At 41.3% G+C, this 22984-nt stretch overlaps 1 protein-coding gene across 5 annotated transcripts in view; it reads left to right on the top strand.

Moving 5' to 3' along the window:
* The window catches only part of jak1 (Janus kinase 1), a 96377-nt gene that overhangs the window by 57314 nt on the left and 16079 nt on the right, over positions 1-22984 (top strand). For all 5 annotated transcript variants that reach the window (XM_078218418.1, XM_078218420.1, XM_078218421.1 and 2 more), the window contains 8 exons: positions 1655-1812; positions 2074-2197; positions 3657-3873; positions 15249-15367; positions 16451-16603; positions 19076-19163; positions 21515-21648; positions 22553-22688. In XM_078218418.1, coding sequence (XP_078074544.1) covers positions 1655-1812; positions 2074-2197; positions 3657-3873; positions 15249-15367; positions 16451-16603; positions 19076-19163; positions 21515-21648; positions 22553-22688 — 1129 coding nt within the window. The remainder of the gene's footprint in view (positions 1-1654; positions 1813-2073; positions 2198-3656; positions 3874-15248; positions 15368-16450; positions 16604-19075; positions 19164-21514; positions 21649-22552; positions 22689-22984) is intronic.

Below are 22984 nucleotides of genomic sequence, written 5' to 3'. Positions count from 1 at the left end.
GTAGATCTCATAGCCAAGCTTTATTCTATCTTTAGACCACTTTCAGAGGTGTGTCTGGAATTTTCTGGTCATTCTGTCCCGTAGGATCTTCCGTTTCCACCAATGGCAAATCCCCACCGCAGGTTCCTCGGTGGCAGGGGGTGCATAAAACGGGAAACCCCATTGACAGCGGTGGGACTAGAAGATCTCACTGATGGCCAATAGTGGGCTGCCTCTGCCACCGCGAAACACACAGCGGGAGATGTGGAAAATCCCGCCCTCTTTCCCAGGAGGGATCATTGAATAGTAATCTAGAGCAGGAAAAATAATTTAGGCTGTCAAAGAATATAAAGCAAATGATGTTGAGGTACAGACCAGCCATGATCTAATACAAGTGGCAGCAGTGGCTCGAAGCTTTCAATGACCTATTCCTACACAATATTCTTAAATTATGTATTAAATCCTTTTACTGTTGCATTTTATTAGAGAGGTGGGATTGGGAAAAGGTGAATATATATTGCCAGTAAGGATGCGTCATCCCACTATGTTTAATAATATATATTGGAGCTGCCAGTTATGAAGTGAGATATGATCCTAGCACTGCACTTAATGTGCTTGAGTTTTAATGCTGTTAATGAAAGAATCGTCATTTAGTTTTTGAGCAAACTGGCTAAGTGCTGATGAGTAATCTGCAAAAGAGTTCTATAGCCAAACCTGCCAAATTCAGAATGAAAAGGGATAAATAATGTTTTTGTTAAAGTTTCAGGTGAATTTCATGTTCATCAAGATTCAAAAAGTTCCAATTGAGGTCTGAAAGGTATTGCCCGTTTTTGTCAACTTGCAACTGCTACTAGCCATTTTCAGAGCAAACCTCTCTCAATGCTGCCCAGGCTTCCTTAATAGAACACCCCAACTTGCATCAATGTGATGTATTTTTGACTATCTACAGCAGGCCCAAACAATATTCTCAGTAGCTATAACCATGGGGTGCATTATTCCTAATATTCGTCTTGACCTCTGCAGCCTTTGGTACGATTGATCCTCCTTCAATAGGTCTTCTGCATTGTCTAGGAGAGTTAGACTGCCCTATACTGATCCTATTGTCAGAGCTTCGACAATAGGACAGTGGCCCTTCTTCCTGCCCTGTACTATAACCTCTAGAATCCTTCAAGGATCTACCCTTGGCTCTTCCTTTCTCTCATCTACATGCTGCCTCTCATCAACATCATTTGAAGACCACATGCACTTAGAACATCCCTGTTGTACTTCTTCACTACATCTTTAGAACCGTTTACTGCTTCAATTCTCTGTCTACTTGCCTAATATTCATTCCTAGATGCTTTACATTTTTTCCTGTTAAAATTGCAAAGAATAAAGCTTTAGTTTCCATCATAAAATCTGTACGCATGGCAGCTGCTCCTTCCTTCCTGTCCCAGAGAGTGGTGGATAATTAGAAGTATTCAAAGTGGAGATGGATAACTATTTGATGGATCAAGGAATAGAGGGCTCCGGGGAAATGGCACAGAAAAGGAGTTGAAGCTGGCATAGATCAGCCATGATTGTAGTGAATGGCGGGGCTGCCTAGAAGGGCCTGGTGGCCTACTGCTGCATCGATTGTGTTCTTGATATTTAGTATATTAAAATCTGTCTGAATTTAATATCTTTTGTGTTTCAGGATCTTAAGCTATCTTCCTTTGAAGAAGCTCTTTCCATGGTATCCTTGATTGATGGCTACTTTCGATTAACGGTAGACGCCCACCACTACCTGTGCACGGAAGTGGCTCCGCCTTTAGTAGTGCATAACATTAAAAATGGCTGCCATGGACCAATACGGTAAATTGGAATTTAAAAAAAGACCATTTCATTGTCCTCCTCTGGTAAAACAGTTGTTGTTATGCAAAAGCATTGTACCTAACTTCCTAGTTTCTTATTTGAGTCCTTTGCTAATGTCTTACATAATTTTGAAAATGCAATTTGGTCAATTTCGTGTCGCCTATTTTCCAAAGAAAGCAAGGCCAACTTCTTTAACCTTTCCTCAGAACATTAATAAATGCAGACCATAATCATGACCTTTTCACAATTTGCCTTTATCAGTACTGATTATGCTATCAACAAGTTGAAACACGAAGGCAATGAGGATGGCATGTACGTGTTACGTTGGAGCTGTACAGATTTCAACCACATCCTCATGACAGTTGCATGCAGTGGAACCACTGAGGTAACAATTGAGAACACTTTTTTGAACAATTATCTTTTTTCTTCCTACCCTATGTTATAGAGGAAGGAACATATAGGGATTATAATTTGTACATAAAATGAAAATTTCTAATCTCATTGGAGAGATGTGCCAGGATTTTCACTTCTGAGTGGGATCACATGAGTCCTCTAGCCCTCAGCCGTCACAACCCCTCCATTCACCCCCAATGGTTTCTCATGCACCACTTGCCAAATCATCTCAATCATCCATCCCTGTGGGCCATCATATGCCCTTGCCAACTCATGTCCCCATCCCACTCCCATGGGCCTTCATGTCCTCCATGCCAACTGATGCCCTTTTATAGCATCCAATGCATGTTGAATACAGTCTCATGCCAACCCATCCAGAACTCTTTGCCCTTACAACACTGCATGCCAAATCATCTAATATCTACAATGGGCAGACTTCAGGACCCATGTTGAGATGAAATAAAATAAAGGACTAAATATCTATTCCAGCCTTCACTATTATTTAAAAAATCTCATATTTGTTAAAGCCTATTCAAAATGTTTAAACCCCCTCAAGAACTTAATCCATTATAAAAATAAACAGACTTCTAAATAAACAGACTGCACAACAAAGATGGCTAATCTTTTAATAATCTCTTTTAATTGTCAATCAAGCAATGAATTTAGAACCCATGCTGGGATAATTATAGGTTGCAGAAAGCAGCTAAGCATTAATAATGACATACTACCCTTAGGGTAACATCAGCAAATAACAATTGTAACCCCTAAACCAGGTTTGCTTTACCTCTCACTGACATAGCCAGCCTATTTATTTAATTTTTTTAAGGGACTAGGAATTTAAATAGCTCTGAAGCTTGAGTTTGTTTTTCTACCTCTTGCTGACAGAGGCAGGCTGTTTTAATTCTTAAAGGGTTGCAGATTTAAAAAAAAACTTTACAACTTGCTAGTTCTACAGACCTCCTCCATCCTTCAAAGCATTCATGTCCAACTAAAATTTTCTAACTGCCACACTGCAGCTTAAGGCATTTGCTAAAGTGAAAATGGGGTCTGTTTGAACTTCACATTGAGTTTAAATAGTCCGACCGAGTTTGGGTTTCCCGATGTCTGAATCACCTTTCCCCTGTCAGCAAAATGGGGTCTGCTGGAAATTGGGTCAAGACTTCGGTATCAGGTTCCCACCCGCAATTTTGAAAGGTTCAAATTGAGGTCATGGGATTGTGGAGTTCTTCCTGTCCAGACCTGTAGCCAGTTCCTGACAGGGAGAAATCACTTGTACCCAATGCTACCACCATTCATTTTAATGTAGCTGCACTTGCAAAATGAGATAAGAGAAAGCGAAGTGAGTATTTTGCACAGAAAATAACTTGCCTCTCCCTGACATTTCCTCTTAATAAAATAGGTGACAACAAACATCTCCTAATTAATCATAAAATGCAATTGTTTTCTTAAAGCACACTGTCGTCTGTGATGGAGGCATTAGCTCAAGACCACCAAAACAGCACAAGAACTTTCAGATTGAAGTGAATAAGAATTCCGGTTACAAGCTACATGGCTCTGAGAGCTATTTCACAAACCTTAAGGAACTCATGAGCCATCTCAAAGGTCAGATTCTTAAAACTGAGGACGTAAGCTTCCAATTGAAAACCTGCTGCCCACCAAAACCAAGAGGTAAGAATTACAAAAGTTGCATGAGTTGTTACCATTTTTGATTAAGAAACCATGTCCATCTTTCCTCGAACTCCATGTTTGAGTCTTCCGACGAGGTTTCTACCCCTGTCACAGTATCAAAATGGCTCTTTTCAAAGTCACAAATTAAATATTATCTAACTGTGATATCGCTGGACATTTCCCTCCTCGTCCTTCTCAACCTGTCTGTAGCCTTTGCCGTGGTTGATCACACCATCCTCCTCCAACACCTCCCACTGTCCTCCACCTGCGCTCACTTGCTTTCTTAGCTATTTATCCTTGGCTAGAGAATCACCTGCATTAGCTTCTCCTCTTGCACCCACACTGTTACCTGTGGTATCCCAGTGATCTATCTTTGCCTCCCCCTCCTATTTTTCACCTACTTGCTATGGCTACATCATCTGAAAATGTGAAGTTTTGACAAAAAAACAGCCATACCTCATCACTATCTCTCTTGACCCCTCTACTGTCTCTAAACTGTTATAATCTTTGCTCAATATCCAGTACTAGATGAGCAGAAATTTTCTCCAAATAAATCTTGGAAAGACTGAAGCCATTGTCTTCAGTCCCTGCCACAAACTCAGCTCCCTCGCCATCGACTCCATCCCTCTCCCTGCCAACTGTTTGAGGCGGAACCTGACTGATTGCAACTCTGGTGTCATATTTGATCTTATCTTGAGATCAACTTCTGATTATATAGCACAGGCATCACTACGATTGCTTATTTCCACCTCCATAACTCTGCCCTTGCCTCAGCTCATCTGCTGCTGAAATGCTCATTCATGTAGTATCATAGAATCCTTCAGTGCAGAAGGAGGCCCTTCCCCATCAAGTCTGCATCGACCACAATCCCACCCAGGCCTTATCCCCACAACCCCATGCATTTACCCTGACACTAAGGAGCAATTTACCAAGGCCAACCCACCTAACCTGCACATCTTTGGACTATGGGAGGAAACCGGAGCACCCGAAGGAAACCCACGTAGACACATAGAACATTACAGCGCAGTACAGGCCCTTCGGCCCTCGATGTTGCACCGACCAGTGAAACCAATCCAAAGCCCATCTAACCTACACTATTCCAATATCATCCATATGTTTATCCAATAACCATTTGAATGCTCTTAATGTTGACGAGTCCACTACTGCTGCAGGCAGGGCATTCCACGCCCTTACTACTCTCTGAGTAAAGAACCTACCTCTAACATCTGTCCTATATCTATCACCCCTCAATTTAAAGCTATGTCCCCTCGTGTTAGCCATCACCATCCGAGGAAAAAGGCTCTCACTGTCCACCCTATCTAATCCTCTGATCATTTTGTAAGCCTCTATTAAGTCACCTCTTAACCTTCTTCTCTCTAATGAAAACAAGCTCAAGCCCCTCAGCCTTTGCTCATACGATTTTCCCACCATACCAGGCAAATCTCCTCTGCACCCTTTCTAACACTTCCACATCCTTCCTATAATGCGGTGACCCAGAACTGTACGCAATACTCCAAGTGCGGCCGCACCAGAGTTTTGTACAGTTGCAACATGACCTACTGGCTCCGAAACTCAATCCCTCTACCAATAAGAGCTAACACACCGTACGCGTTCTTAACAACCCTATCAACCTGGGTGCCAACTTTCAGGGATCTATGCACATGGACACCCAGATCCCTCTGTTCATCCACACTACCAAGTATCTTACCATTAGCCCAGTACTCTGTATTCCTGTTACTCCTTCCAAAGTGAATCACTTCGCACTTTTCTGCATTAAACTCCATTTGCCACCCCTCAGCCCAGCTCTGCAGCTTATCTATGTCCCTCTGTAACCTGCCACTTCCCTCCGCACTGTCTACAACTCCACCGACTTTAGTGTCATCCGCAAATTTACTAACCCATCCTTCTATGCCCTCATCCAGGTCATTAATAAAAATGACAAACAGCAGTGGCCCTAAAACAGATCCTTGCGGTACACCACTAGTAACTGAACTCCAGGATGAATATTTCCCATCAACCACCACCCTCTGTTTTCTTCCAGCTAGCCAATTCCTAATCCAAACCACTAAATCACCCTCAATCCCATGTGTCCGTATTTTCTGTAAAAGCTTACCATGGGGAACCTTATCAAACGCTTTGCTGAAATCCATATACACCACATCAACCGCTTTACCCTCATACACCTCTTTGGTCACCTTCTCAAAGAACTCGATAAGGTTTGTGAGGCACGACCTCCCCTTCACAAAACCGTGCTGACTATCCCTAATCAAATTATTCCTTTCCAGGTGATTATAAATCCTATCTCTTATAATCCTTTCCAAAACTTTGCCCACAACAGACGTAAGGCTCACCGGTCTATAATTACCAGGGTTGTCCCTACTCCCCTTCTTGAACAAGGGGACAACATTTGCTATCCTCCAGTCTTCTGGCACTGTTCCTGTAGACAATGATGACACAAAGATCAAAGCCAAAGGCTCTGCAATCCCCTCTCTAGCTTCCAGAGAATCCTAGGATAAATCCCATCCGGCCCAGGGGACTTATCTATTTTTACCCTTACCAGAATTGCTAACACCTCCTCCCTATGAACCTCAATCCCATCCAGTCCAACAGCCTGCATCTCAGTACTCCCCTTGACACTGTCCCTCTCCAGTGTGAATACTGACGAAAAATATTCATTTAGTGCCTCTCCTATCTCTTCAGACTCCACGCACAACTTCCCACTCCTGTCCTTGACTGGCCCTAATCTTACCCTAGTCATTCTTTTACTCCTGACATACCTATAGAAAGCTTTAGGGTTTTTCTTGATCCTACCTGCCAAAGACTTCTCATGCCCCCTCCTGGCTCTTCTTAACTCTTTCTTTAGGTCCTTCCTGGCGAATTTGTAACTTTCAAGCTCCCTAACTGAGCCTTCACGTCTCATCCTTACATTAGTCTCCTTCTTCCTCTTCACAAGAGATTCAACCTCCTTAGTAAACCACGGTTCCCTCACACGTCTGCTTCCTCCCTGCCTGACAGGTACATATTTATCAAGGACGCATAGTAGCTGTTCCTTGAACAAGTTCCACATTTCAATTGTGCTCATCCCCTGCAGTTTCCTTCCCCAACCTATGCCAGCTAAATCTCGCCTAATCGCATCATAATTTCCTTTCCCCTAGCTATAACTCTTGCCCTTTGGTATATACCTATCCTTTTCCATTGCTAAGGTAAACGTAATCGAATTGTGGTCACTGTCTCCAAAGTGCTCACCTACCTCCAAATCTAACACCCGGCCTGGTTCATTACCCAGTACCAAATCCAATGTGGCCTCGCCTCTTGTTGGTCTATCTACATACTGTGTCAGGAAGCCTTCCTGCACACATTGGACAAAAACTGACCCCTCCAAAGTACTCGAACTATAGCTTTTCCAGTCAATATTTGTAAAGTTAAAGTCCCCCAGTACAACTACCCTGTTACTTTCACTCCTATCCAGAATCATCTTTGCAATCTTTTCCTCTCCATCTCTGGAACTTTTCGGGGGTCTATAAAAAACTCCCAACAGGGTGACCGCTCCTTTCCTGTTTCTAACCTCAGCCCAGACTACCTCAGTAGATGAGTCCTCATCAAAAGTCCTTTCTGCCACCGTAATACTGTCCTTGACAATGCCACACCTCCCCCTCTTTTACCACCTTCCCTGCACTTACTGAAACATCTAAACCCTGGAACCTGCAACAACCATTCCTGTCCCTGCTCTATCCATGTCTCCGAGATGGCCACAACATCGAAATCCCAGGTACCAACCCATGCTGCAAGCTCACCCACCTTATTCCGGATGCTCCTTGCGTTGAAGTATACACACTTCAAACCACCTTCCTGCCTGCCAGTACACTCCTGCAACCCTGAAACCTCATCCATGACCTCACTACTCTCAACCTCCTGCACACCGGAGCTACAATTCAGGTACCCACCCCCCTGCTGAATTAGTTTAAACCCTCCCGAAGAGCATTAGCAAATTTCCCCCCCCAAGATATTGACACGGAGAGAATATGCAGACTCCAAACAGACAGTCACCTGAGGCCGGAATCGGCCCTGGCGCTGTGATGCAGAGGGCTAACCACTGTCCCACCGTGCCGCCCATGTCTTGTTAATTATTAATAATTGGTGTTTGGGGAAGTTTCCATTGGTCCCAGCTGACTCCAGTATCACTGCAAATGATCATTTTTCACACGTGTGCTGAGCCTGTGAGTATCAGTGCTACAGGACTGTGCAGGAACCCTCAGCTGAACCAAATCCTTTCCCTGTCAATTGAGATGTAGTTTCAGATAGAGTAGCTGTATAATGATCAGTGGGTTTTTTATGTGCCCATCCTAAATGAGATGAGTAAAATTCTTTTATATAAAGAAAAATTGAGAGTTGAGAGCTCAGAACGAAAAGTTGAAAAATGTTTTAGGAGGAAATTAAGTTGCAAAAATGTTGTGATGTTTTATTCTTCTCTAGTTTTCTAATATGTTGTGACTTTTATGTAAATACATTTCTTCAGAGATTATGTAGAGTTTATTAACTGCTGCTTGTGCAGCATTCAGCAAGTAGGGTCAGCCACTGAGCAATCCGAAGAGGCAAAGGTTTTATGTAAAATTCGTAACTTTAATTGCTGCTTGAAAGTGCAGTTTTGAAGCTATTAGTTAGATTAATATTTTAGTTACCACAGCACTTATTTGCAATAGTACATTTCGATATATGTTTGAGAGTTACTCCCAGATGAACAAAATTAAGAAAGGAAAATCATGAATGTTGAAAATCTGAAATTAAAATATTACCCTACCTTTTCTTCTTTTTCAAATGCTGTGACTACCCAATGTCCTTTTTTGTTTGTTTATAAAGAAAATATTTATCTTGATTCTTGAAAAGAGCAGCATATTCAGTGACTTAAAAATGTGAAAAGAACTAAGTTCAAAATAATTTGATATCGAAGTGTCGTGTGTATCAGTTGTGATTCAATAGGTAGCATTCTAACCATTGAGCCAGAAGGTTGTGGATTCGAGTCCCATTCCAGACGTTGAGCACTAAAATCAAGGCTGATGCTCCTTGGCAGTCCTAAGGGAGTGAATGATGCACTGTTGGAGGTGCCATCTTTCAGAAATGTTAAAGCAAGTCCTCCTCTGCCCTGTTAGCTGGACATTTTTTAAAAATCCCATCAAAGATTATCCCTGGTCTCCTGATCAATATTTATCAACACAAAAACAGATTATCTGTTTACTATCACATTGCCTTTTGTGGGAGTTGCTGTTCACAAATTGATCTACATTACAAGAGCGACAATACTTCCAAAGTACTTCACTTAAACCACTTCGGTGATCATGAAAGATGTGGTATAAATACAAGTCTTTCTTTCTTGACATGGAGTACAATGTAGGTTTTTTCATTGGCAGAAATCATAAAACAATTACAAATTTCAAGTCTTTCTATAGAAATCTGAATCTGACGCCTTTATGTTTTCCTCTACTTAACAGTATGGGAGACTGGCAGGGTCACAAACTGCTCCACTATGTTAAGAACAAACATATAATTATGTTTAGAAGATTTATTTATTTAATACGCATTATTAATTCTGCGCAAGCTATTACTGTGATTTAAGGATGTGAATTGGATGCGAGAATTGGTTACTGATTGTGATCTACAATGTTAGAAATCTCCCCAATAATTATTTAATATTTTTAATTTTTTGTTTTGCGATTTTGCGCAGAGAGGTCGAAGGAATCTGTTTTCTTTGGGTGTTTATTGCAAAAGGAAGCTCCTTATCAAAACATCTTGTTCTGACTGACCTTTACATGTGGTTGGTGTGATTTGCTGCATACCCTTTAAGCTGTCACTTGGTGAAAGAATCCTTATTTATTTTCAAATTGGAGATTTGGGGAGGTTTGCTTAAGCAACTACTGTTTCCCTTGAAGCCAGTAACTCAGGAAATCTTTGCGAGTGTGATATCTTATACCTGCTCTTTTACATTTAAAAAAATCATTGATCTCCCCACATTCCGCACCCCTTTTTGTCTAAAATATTTGAGAACATTTAGCGCAGGAAGGACATAGTTAATGTGGTCTTATTTTGTTTATCAACTTGCTGTTTCCTGTTTGATTGAAGGAACAGGTTGACTTGCACTGGAATTTAATTGAAATATATGTTTCTGTGGGGCTTTCACAGGAGAATACTCATTCTTTATGCTGTAAATTCTAAACAAATATTCTTCAGACTATGAACACTTGTGCAGACTTGATTTTACTGGAAATTCCAATGCGTTTAAGCCTTCCTTCACAAACCATCTGTCAGTAGCTTAATTTCACAATGGAGTTATAGTCTGCCATAAAGAGTTATCATGTAGTATTGATTTTCTAAAATGAGTCGCCAATAATTAATTTGTAGCTGATTTGTAAGCTGACATTGTTCAAAGCCACATGCATGCACCTTTCCTTCTTTGAACCCACACATAGAAACCAACGCACTCCTCACAGCCCACACACACACATATGCAGCCCCACATATTCGCCCACGCAGTCCTTTTAACGGACGTACACATTCTACTTTTTGAACTTTAAATTATCTATGAATATAGCTGCAAAGAAAACCAAACAAAAAACATGAGCACGGAGAATCATCTGGGCCAATGCTCATCTGCGATACTGCCATTGTCAAAGGAGCAGCTACCATTGTGAAATCTCTTTAACCCGAAGTGGTCTCAACTGACCTTTCTACTTTAAAGTTCAATTTATTTTAGATATGAAATCAACAATACGCATCGCTATTTGGGTCTTAGGCTATACTGTCCGTTCCGCTGTTCAGTTAGACTATAGTAAGAAGTCTCACAACACCAGGTTAAAGTCCAACAGGTTTATTTGGTAGCAAAATCCACTAGCTTTCGGAGCGCTGCTCCTTCGCCAGGTCAGTGGGAGTTCTGTTCACAAACAGGGCATATGAAGACACAAACTCAATTTACAAAATAATGGTTGGAATGCGAATCAGTTAGAATATGGCAGCGGATATGTGGCTCAACTGCAGTCACCTGCCTTTGAGGCTTATCAATTAATAGCTTTACCTAGTAAAAATCTGTCCATTTCCATCTTGAAATTTTCAATTGACCCGGCGTATACAGTCTTTTGGGGTCAGAATTCCAGATTTCTAGCACTTCTTGTGTGAAAAGGTGCTTCCTTATTTCACTTCTGAATTGGGTGATAGAATGATTAGCACTGCTGCCTCACAGCACCATAGACCCGGGTTCAATTCCTGCATTGGGTGTCTGACTGTGTGGAGTTTGCACGTTCTCCCCGTGTCTGCATGGACTTCCTCTGGGTGACCCAGTTTCTTCCCACAGCCCAAAGTTGTGCAGGTTAGATTATTTGGCCATGCTAAATTGCCCCATAGTGTCTAAAGATGTATAGGTTAGGGGGATCAGTTATTGTAGATGTGTGGGGATGGTCTTTCAGAGAGTTGGTGCGGACTCGATAGGCTGAATGGCATCTCTCTGTATTGTAGGGGTTCCATGGTTTAGCTCCAACTTTAAGATTATGCTCTCTTTTTCAGGATTCCCTAACCTGAAGAAATAGTTATTATACATTTGAATCCCTTTATCATTTTAAAGATCCCAATTAGGTCATCCCACAGCTGACTATATTCAAGGAGTTCAAGCCAAATTTATGCAATTATTTAACTGTATACCCTGGTATTAATCTGGTGAATTCCACTACACCACCTCCAAGGCCAGGATGTCTTTCCAGAGATGCAATGCCCAAAACTGAACTTCGTACATCAGGTAGGGTTTAACCATCTGTATGTCTGATACATAATTTCCTCCATTTTGTATTTCAACCTACTTGAGATAAAGGTCAACATCCATTAGCCTTTCTGTTTCTTTTCTATACCTGTGGATGAACTTTCACTAATCTGGGTTCGTGGACATCTAAAACCTTTTGTTCCTCCAAATTTCTTAGTCTTTCACTGTTTAGAAAATATTCTGATTTGTCTTTCTTGTATCCAAAGTGGGTATCCTTGAGTTCCCCCAATTTGCTGTGGCTTTAAACATTCATTTAATCTGTTGATCTCCCTTTGTAACTTTCTGGTCCCATCTCCAAAGCTTACTGGACCTCCTAACTCAATGCTATTTTCAAATCTGGATATACTACTCTCTGTATGATTCAAGTAATTTCCCCATAACTGGTGGTCTCTCGGACTCTTCCTCCTTCCTTTCTTAAATAATAGAGCGACATTTGCAGTTTTCCAATCCAGCAATTCCATTTTCTGACTTGCATTAAATTTAATAAGTTCCTCCTCATGACCTACTTTTATGTTCCTGTGCCGCTGGGGTTTTTTTCTCTCTGTGAAAACGGATACAAAGCAGTCATTTAATAAGTTTGCCGTTACCTTATTATACATTAAACTATCGACTGAGTCTATCATTAAATGGTCCACATTTCCCTTTACCTCTCTTCATTTATTTACTGGTATAAAAAATTCTACCGTCAGCTTTGCAAGTTAACCCTTACAAGTTTTGTCATCCTTTTTTGCACCTCCTATATTTCTTATAACAATTATTTATATTCTTTGTATCACTTCGTTACTTTTCATAGCTATCCAAGTTTTGCTGGATCTTTGCTTTTCCTTGCACTTTTCTTTTAGCTCAATATTGATCATTATCTTATTTGTTGATCATGGTTGCTTAACTGTAGATCTGATTTTAAGGATATGTACTGGTTTTGTATTGTAGCATAAAATTTTGTAGAATACTGTTTGCCTGTAGATTTTCTCATTTAACAGTTCAGCTCCGCTTATGAAATCATTGATCAATTTATTTCTCACCCCTTCTAAGTTTTTCTTAATTAAATTTCCAATCCTGGTTTGTGTCTCTCTCCTCCCTTTCAAACTCAAATCAAATTCAATCATTGGTTCGAGGGGATAAGGCAGTATGGAGAGTGAGGGGGTGAGGAGGAGTGTGTGAGGGGTGAGGGTGTATGTAAGGTGAGGGGGTGTGTATGGGTCTGGGGATGAGGGGGTGTGCCTGGATCTGGGGGTGAGGGGATGTGTATAGGTGAGTGGGTGTAGCAGTGAGGGATGTTTGTGGGAGTGAGGGGGTTTGTGAGGTGAGGGCTAAAGAGCCTTGTGGTTTTATTATGCTGAGAAAAGGCCAAAAGCGCCATGATAAACCTTCTAAGCAGCCCACCACTGCACCTGGCAACCCCTGAGGCTGCCTCCAAACTCTTTCCTGAGGTGGTGGGCCTGACTCCAGCGCACATCTGCCACCCTCCTCCCACCCCACCTGAATGAAAAATCCCGTCTTTGTGGGCACCTTCACCTGTGGAGGATGCACCGAGCCAGGAAATTTCCCAACTCTCGCTAAATGCCTCCAAGATGAAAATCCATTTCAACGTCCAATATCAGGCAAGCTACAAAGTGAAACAGTAAGCAGAGTGCATGCAGCACCATTAGGATACATTTATGCTACTGGTTTAGCTTCCCAGTAACACAAAACTTACAGTCTAGATCCAGAGTCTGGGCCTGATTTCACTCCACCGAGAAGTTATGCTAAATCCAACCGAAGGCCAAGTGTCATTCAGCTTTTGTTTGAACCACATGAAGTGCAAATCTAACATGGTATTGAGCTGGGTTTAAATCTAGCTACTATCTAGCAGTTAGTTGTCCAAAAGCAGTTAGTTGTTCAATGATTTATGTACAAAGTTCTCTCCTGAGCAGGGTAACTGGGACTGATAATGCAGCAACTGGTTTGATGGCATAAATTTGACCATAAAGAGACTTTTAATGATGTTAGCAGGCACCAGGATTGCAGTATACTGACTAACAAGAGCAAATTATTCCAGTGGAGAGTTCCAGTTGGTGTTTCCCTTCCATAACATCCACCTTACCCATACCATGTCTGTGTCTGCAAATCACTATCTATAATATCATCCTTTTTTCAGTTACTTTTTGTGAAGTTTATACTTAAATGAAGAATGTTAATATTGGGAGTAAACAGTTTCTCACATTGTGCACCTAGATGCAACATTAAACTTTTGCAAGGTTAGTTGCAGCAGAAGTTAGATACAGATCAAAGCTTCCTCTAATCGGTTGTCGACAATGCACCTTAACTATTAAGCTGAGGAAAGCACTCTGATCTTTCTGAATCAGATTCTTAAAAACCATGTTTTCCTATTGCAGATGAAATATGAGCCTTTGTGCACGTATTTGGATAACTTTTGCTGCAGTTGTAGTGCAAGTTTCTTTACTTTCTGATTTTGCTTTGTCCTCCTTTCCTGTGATTAAAGGAAAATGTTTTGATCACTTCTGGTGTTGTGGGACTATATTGCCGGTAGTGGCAATTCTAACCGAATATCTGTGGATAGGAATTCCTCCAGAAGCCCCTTTTGCTTTCATAAATTTGAGAAATCAGAAACACTGTGCATTAGCAACCTTTATCACAGGAGTCAGGTGGCACAGTAGCACAGTGGTCAGCACTGCTGCCTCACAGCGCCAGGTACCTGGGTTCGATTCCCGGCTAGGGTCATTGTCGGTGCAGAGTCTGCATGTTCTCCCTGTGTCTGCGTGGGTTTCTTCCGGGTGCTCCAGTTTCCTCCCACAGTCTGAAACACGTGCTAGTTAGGTGCATTGGTCATGCTAAATTCTCCCTCAGTGTACCTGAACATGTGGTGACTAAGGGATTTTCACAGTAACTTCATTGCGGTGTTAATGTAAGCCTATTTGTGACACTATTAATTAAACTTTAAAAAATCAAGACCAGGATTGCCTGATTGTGTTTGGTAGTAGTGAAAACATTTACCTTATTTTTTGCGGAGGTCAGGGAGCGAAGGCATGTCTTACTCTACATTTTCTCCCTCTCTCATCACTCCCTTTGTTGGAGTACTGTTCACAGACTCTCTCTCAATCATAATGTCACTGGGCAAAATTTCATGATGCTCTCAGTAAGATCACTAATTAGGCAAAATGTGAAAACAATTAGTGTAGACATAGCTCCTTGAAAACATTTAGTGATGTAAGAACCTGACCATTCACCTTGTTCTGTCATTTAGGTTTTGCTTAAGGAACTGACACTGACATTTATTCTGCCTCTTCCAAACCCAAAACCCTTCTACCAAATCAGGAATTCATCTTGTTCCCTTTTGTGTGTGTCAGAGCTGATATACAAGTGAGATCAGCAAAGAACACTTCCCCTTTCAGTGTTCTCAGTTTTATTCCACAATGATTTAACTTTTTAGCTGCCACACAAATGAATAATAGAAAAACTTAGCCTTAAAAAAAACTCTTCCTTACTGGAGCTGAGCACAAGAGCTTTTCCATTCTGCATGGGACTGTTTGTACTGAAACAGATGTGAAATTTTTTTCCTCCTTTTTTCTTGTCACAGAAATCTCAAATTTGTTAGTGATGACAAAAAGCCAGTCCCAGATATCACAGATGACTGCAAGCAACTACAGTTTAAGTCAATTGAGCTTCCACCGGATCCGCAAGGAGGAGATCAGTCAGGTGGGACCACTGTTACTGACTTATGCTGGGGTTCAGTTTTATAGATGCTTGAGGTTGTCTGTTACTCAATTAAATGAACATTCTTGCTATATGGGCGGGATTGTACAGCCTCGCTCGTCCCGAAACCGTAAAATCCCACCTGACGTCAACGGACCTTTCCATAGTCTGTCCCTCGCCTGCTCCGATTCCTGTGACAGGCGGGACAGTAAAAGTCCAGCCTATGAGTCTGAAGAATAAATGTTGCTATGCTTTTTTGACACTGAGGCCCACTGATTCTGATCTTGTCCTCACCAAGTGTTTGCCTATGCATTTCCTCGCCATTCTTTATTGATAATGAATAAAAGTGAAATAAAAGGCCGTGACCGTGTTTTATTTTTAAACTTCATTGTCCATGGCTGCTGAAATCAATGGGCACTTTCCACTATTGTCATAGTTGAGATCAGTTAACTCATTAGATTAGGATTTGAAATTGCGTTCTAGCGCGTTACAACATTCGGCATTCATTCATTCATTGAACCTTTTCAAAGACTATTTCCTCGGGTGGATGGAGCTATTACAAGGGGGCATAACTATAGGGTTCGTGGTGGGAGATACAGGACGGATATCAGAGGTAGGTTCTTTACGCAGAGAGTGGTTGGGGTGTGGAATGGACTGCCTGCAGTGATAGTGGAGTCAGACACTTTAGAAACATTTAAGCGGTTATTGGATAGGCACATGGAGCACACCAGGATGATAGGGAGTGGGATAGCTTGATCTTGGTTTCAGATAAAGCTCGGCACAACATCGTGGGCCGAAGGGCCTGTTCTGTGCTGTACTGTTCTATGTTCTATGTTCTATGTTCTTTAAACCAATTACGGTAGGAGTAAAACTGAGATTAGATACTTGGCATTGTGTGAGCTGCCCCAACTTCTCATTCTGCTGCTTTAGCTTTTAAGTCTAAAACAACTACTGATCTAAATCAGTTTTTCACTTCGAAATGCATTTTATTGCTGGGGTGTGTGGGATGGGTGTGTGTGTGTGGGTGTTTGGTTTGACACCTGGTCTGGTGCAGGGTATATTTAATTGATTTGTATCCGATATCAGCTTGAACACCTTGGAAGAGGAACCAGGACAAACATTTATTCTGGGACACTGAATTACAAAGATGATGATGATGAGGATGGAAGTTTCTACAATGCGAAAGACATCCGGGTAGTCCTCAAGATTCTCGATCCCAGTCACAGAGACATCTCACTGGTATGATTCATAAAAAATCTACAGCACAGAAAGAGGCCAGTTGGCCCATTGCATCCGCACCAAACAAACCATCCAGCCTTATCCCACTTTCCAGCAATTGGTCTGTAGTGTGGTGGAAAAATAAGATTCAGAGACAGTCAGTCATTGATAGGAACAACGTTTATTTTACTCTGCAGAGGTCGCGTTCCTCCAGCCACTTCAGAGAGTGTGGGGGAAGGCGCGCCTGAGTACAGCAAACGACAGTCTTTATACCTTTTTTACTGCTAGCCTGGCTACACAGACACACATGCAGTAATGAGCCAATACAATATCAGTACTTTTCCATCCTGTATTAGGGAGTTGTTTTTCTTTGCTGTATATTCCTTATCTTCCTCATTCAGCCAGTTTCAATCATTCTGCTCGCTCCTGCTGTTTCTCAACCACCCCCTTGTGCAGCTACTCAACCTTGAGTTTTAATCATTTTACTTCCTCCTTATCAAACTAGCCCAAGCTTGGCCATCCTGACCTGTGGTCTGCTTTATTCTTTATCTTAAAATTTTCCATTACAGTAGCCTTGCGGGTTATGGCATTTGAGATCCATTTGCAGACACTTTTTAATGAGTTGCGGGTTTCTGTGTCTGCTACTCTTTCAGGCAGTGAGTTCCAGACCCCTACTGCGATCCGGGCAAAAAAAATTGTTCCTCGTCACCTCTCTAATCTTTTTACCAATCACTTAAATCCATGCTCCCTAGTTACTGACCTCTCGGCTGAGGTAAATAGGCTCCCCTCCACTCTATCCAGGCCCCTCACAATTTTGTACATTTCAATCAAATCTCCCTTCAGCCTCCTCTGTTCCAAGGAGACCAACCCAGGCCTATCCAATCTGTCCTCACAGGTACATTTTTCCAGTTGCCAACATCCTTGTAAATCTAAAATAAAAGCAAAATACTGCGGATGCTGGAATCTGAAACAAAAACAGAAAATGCGGGAGAAACTCAGCAGGTCTGACAGCATCGTTGGAGAGAGAATAGCTCTGATGAAGGTCATCCTGACTCGAAATGTTGGCTCTATTCTTTCTCCACAGCTGCTGTCAGACCTGCTGAATTGCTCCAGCATTTTTTGTTTTTGTTGTCCTTGTAAATCTTCTCTGTCCTCTCTCTGGTACAATCACATCCTTTCTGTAATGAGGTGACAAGGACTGCACAAGTTGTGGCAAACCAATGATTTATGCAGTTGCAGCATCCTTGTTCTCATATTCTATACCTCGGCTAATAAAGGAAAGTATTCTATATGCCTTTTTAACCACCCTGTTGATCTGCCCTGCCACCTTCAGGAACCTGTGGATATTCACTCCCAAGGTCTCGCACTTCCTTCACACCTCTCAGTTTTCTCCCATTAATTGTGTAATCGTTTATCTTGTTCACAAATGCATCACCTCACACGCTTCTCCAAGTTGAATTCCATTTGCCTCTTTTCTTCCCACCTTACCAGTCCACTGATATCTTCATTGGATACATGTCAGTAACTTTGTTTGGATTCAGTAGGATCTTTTGGAATTAAGTTTCTACTAGTCACACCTTTTCAGCACTGAAGATATGTTTACTTCTCTGGGCAAGGCTTTGGAGATCACCTCTTTCTGATTTGAATATGTAACACATTCCATTAGTTGGCCTGCTCCTATCTCTAATTGACTGGAAAAACTACTATATAAAACTTGGTCAGTTAAAATTTTAATCTTTACTCTTATTTCCAAAGCAACAGTGGGAGCCGAGAAAAGGAAGGTGAATGAACAGTTGAACTATAGGAGAAAGTTTAGATTTATAGGCTATTTGCAACTTCAATGTCCTGTTTAACTCTTAATTGAATTTCAAGCCAAATCCTCTGCATCAGAAAGCCTTTGTACCTTCACCTCCATGACATCTGTGCTGTTGAAATTCTTGCCTTTAGATTGAATTATTCCAATGCCTTCTTGGCTGCTATTTCCTCCCTCAAATCGCATCGAAACTCCGTTGACCATATATCCTGCACCAAGTCTCTGTTGCTCCTCACTACAGGTTCTTGCTGCTTTTCTCTGACTCCTAGTTCCCCAGTGTCTCAAATTTTAAATTCTATCCTTGGGCTGAGTTTATGCAGTTGGTGTAGGCAGGTAGGTGAGATTTAGAAGGCTGTTTTTAAAATAACCTTGTGGAAAAGGCAGTAAGGAGGGTGGGATATTTCTTTTGAGGTAGTGCCCTTGTGTACATCACTGGGGTCTCCCCAGAATGTTCCCTCCTCCCTTTGTGCCTCCCTACCTGACCTCTGAAATCCGTCCCCCCTCCCCATTTGCCCACGCCCCCTCCCCACTCACCCACCCCAATGTTTTCAGCACTACAGCACAAGCTGAAGTTACAAAAACCAATCCGATCTGAGAGGCTGAATTTACCTGCTTTTGAGGGTTAAGCACCAGTTTTCTGTTTTTTTTTACTAATCAAACAAATGGTCTTTCCTCCATAGGCTTTCTTTGAGACAGCAAGTATGATGAGGCAAGTTTCTCACAAGCACATTGTACTTTTGCATGGTGTTTGTGTTCGAGACCTGGAAAGTAAGTACCATTTTGTTTTGTAATTATTGCCTATAATTAAATTAATCTAATCAGAAAAGATGACCTGCAGCACACTGTTATTGTGTTACAATCCATTTAGGGACTGTTAACATTTAAAGAAGAAATCCAAATACCCATCCATTAACTGACAGAACTACACCACAATACTTCATGTTTATTCAACAAAATCTTACTTTGTTGTATGTCAAAAATAATTAGACAAAATAAGCACTATTAACTGAACAGTATAGTTTACAATTCATTATGAACTTGATTTTATGTTTTACTTCCTCAAGACTTCTCTTATGAAATCTTGGAAGTTCATTCATTTTCTTGTGACCAACCAAAAATTATTCCACAGCCCTCCAGAATTTACTTTACTTCTCCTTATTATTCCATGGACTGTATTTCTTATTATTGATGTGGAGATGCCGATGTTGGACTGGGGTGGGCACAGTAAGAAGTCTCACAACACCAGGTTAAAGTCCAACAGGTTTATTTGGTAGCACGAGTTTTCGGAGTGCTGCTGCTTCATCAGGTGAGTGGAGAGTTGGGTTCACAAACAGGGCATATATAGACACAAACTCAATTACAAGATAATGGATAGAATGTGAATCTCAACAGGTAACTCGCATTGTCTGTACCTGTAAAGACTTGATTCCATCCATTATCTTGTAACTGAGTTTGTGTCTATGTATGCCCTGTTTTTGAACCCAACTCTACACTCACCTGATGAAGGGGCAACACTCCGAAAGCTTGTAAGAACATAAGAACATAAGAAATAGGAGCAGGAGTAGGCCATCGAGCACCTCGAGCCTGCCCCACCATTCAATAAGATCATGGCTGATCTGAAGTGGATCAGTTCCACTTATCCGCCTGATCCCTATAACCCCTAATTCCCTTACTGATCAGGAATCCATCTATCCGTGATTCAAACATATTCAACGAGGTAGCCTCCACCACTTCAGTGGGCAGAGAATTCCAGAGATTCACCACCCTCTGAGAGAAGAAGTTCCTCCTCAACTCTGTCCTAAACTGACCCCCCTTTATTTTGAGGCTGTGCCCTCTAGTTCTAGTTTCCTTTCTAAGTGGAAAGAATCTCTCCATCTCTACCCTATCCAGCCCCTTCATTATCTTATAGGTCTCTATAAGATCCCCCCTCAGCCTTCTAAATTCCAACGAGTACAAACCCAATCTGCTCAGTCTCTCCTCATAATCAACACCCCTCATCTCTGGTATCAACCTGGTGAACCTTCTCTGCACTCCCTCCAAGGCCAATATATCCTTCCGTAAATAAGGGGACCAATACTGCACACAGTATTCCAGCTGCGGCCTCACCAATGCCCTGTACAGATGCAGCAAGACATCTCTGCTTTTATATTCTATCCCCCTTGCGATATAGGCCAACATCCCATTTGCCTTCTTGATCACCTGTTGCACCTGCAGACTGGGTTTTTGCGTCTCATGCACAAGGACCCCCAGGTCCCTCTGCACAGCAGCATGTTGTAATTTCTTTCCATTTAGATAATAATCCAATTTGCTATTATTTCTTCCAAAGTGAATAACCTCGCATTTGTTAACGTTATACTCCATCTGCCAGATCCTCGCTCACTCACTCAGCCTGTCCAAATCTCTCTGCAGACCTTCTACGCCCTCCACACGATTCACTTTTCCACTTATCTTTGTGTTGTCTGCAAACTTTGTTACCCTACACTCAGTCCCCTCCTCCAGATCGTCTATATAAATGGTAAATAGTTGAGGCCCCAGTACCGATCCCTGCGGCACGCAGGGATTTGTGCTACAAATAAACATGTTGGACTTTAACCTGGTGTTGTGAGACTTTTTACTGTTCCTTATTATTGTATCTAGAGGTACAAATTCTATGGGGATCCTTCCATTAGGCGGCCCTACAGATTATTATATTAATTTGTCTGTAATCCATGACAATAACTAAGATCTACACTCACTATGAACTTACTAATATCTCATCTTTATAATTATGACAGAGTTAAGTTGATGCAGATAGTTTGTACCTGAATAAAGATTGCTATCCTCTTTCGTGATGTTACTGGATGATAATGATGATTAATGATATTTTACGTTAATGATGCCATATAATTGACTGCTGTCAAGCTGCCTCGAAACAGCAGTATAAAGCTGATTAAATGAAATACATTATATGCACAACAAGTGCACATAAATCTTACTTTAGGAGTTAAATGCAAATCCATATGTTAACATTTTTCTTTATGACCCCCACCCCGTACGATCGCCAACTAAAAGGGAGGGCAAACAGAGACAAGTATGACAATAAGAATGCAAATTACATTTGGCTTTTTAAATTTTTCCAGATATCATGGTTGAAGAATTGGTTGAGTTTGGACCACTTGATTTGTTTATGCATCGAAAGAGTGAACAGCTTTCAAATAGCACACCCTGGAAATTTTTGGTTGCTAAACAACTGGCGAGTGCACTGAGCTATCTGGTAAGATTGCCGTGCTCTGTTACAATATTTTGGATGTTTGGATACTGGATGATTTGATAGGGATGTTTAAAATTATTAAGGAATGGGTTGGAGCACATGGAAATAGATTATTATCAGTAATTGAAGGCTCTAGAAAAGGGGACTATAGATGTAATATTGAACATAGGGTGATTTAGTACAATAAAATGAGAAGCTTTCCTCCACAGAGAATTGTGAGGTTATGGATTTCAGAGTTAGCGTTTGAAGTAGACACCATGTCAGTTGTGCATAGTTGGTTGATTAAAACAACAGGAGAGCAGGATAGGAAGATAGCTGTCAGGACTTTGTGGGAGAAATGCTAACATTAACTGGTCCTTATTTCTGTGTTTTAATTTCTGTGTAATGAAATTGCTTAATCATAAATGCTATAAAGAGCAATATTCATACATCGGTAATCTCTCTCAATCATATCTTCTCCTATTTTAATGCTCAAGACCTGTTAATTAGAGGTCTATGTGGAACTGACCCCTAATGTGATGTGAACTTCCACTTTGGATTTGTAATGAAGTGGGCTAATATAAGGCACATGCAGCAGCCTCTCTTTATGTTTGGCAGAACATGATGTTTCCCTCGCTTGTGATGGGGGAAGAAAGTCAGCTTTGAATAGTAGAGATAAGGGATGGATGGATATTTTTCAGTTTTGTTTGATGTCTTTGGGAACCATGATGTGTTTCTACAGGACTAAAACTTTGCTGGGATGATATGGGATGAATTATACAAAATGACGTGGAAAGACTGGTCGTGATTGAACCATCTTCTCTCATTTCATTATTTTTTACATAGTTTATCGCCACATGGATTAATTCATACATTAATTTGTTTTAAATGTCAATTACTGAGCTAACATGGATCATTTTATGAACAGGAGGACAAGAATTTAGTGCATGGCAATGTATGTACAAAAAATATTTTGCTGGCAAGACAAGGAATTGAAAATGATGGAGGCCCTTTCATCAAACTGAGTGACCCAGGTGTTCCCATCACTGTGCTGTCCAGAGAAGGTAATATTTTCAGAAGGATGTAGAATTTCCTCTCTTTATCATTTTAGAGACAAAATGGCTCAATGTGATGTATTATATTGGGAACACTGCTTTTTAGCTACAATAAACACAGGAAAATATACCCCTTATTTACAGTTTTATAGACAAGTAGCACATCTCCTGTGAAGTTACTTATGGGTTGAAGGCTGTGCTGCAATGGAGTTGAAGGAAGCAGATTTACTTGGAGACTGTAAGCTGCAATTGAGGGGTGAGGTGAGCAAGGGCCAATACTGAAGTTTTGGGGACCAGGTATGGGA

Source organism: Mustelus asterias, chromosome 8 (genome assembly GCF_964213995.1).
Source record: "Mustelus asterias chromosome 8, sMusAst1.hap1.1, whole genome shotgun sequence".
Taxonomy (NCBI): domain Eukaryota; kingdom Metazoa; phylum Chordata; class Chondrichthyes; order Carcharhiniformes; family Triakidae; genus Mustelus; species Mustelus asterias.
Note: the sequence above shows the minus strand (reverse complement) of the source record. Positions and strands in the feature narration are given on the sequence as shown.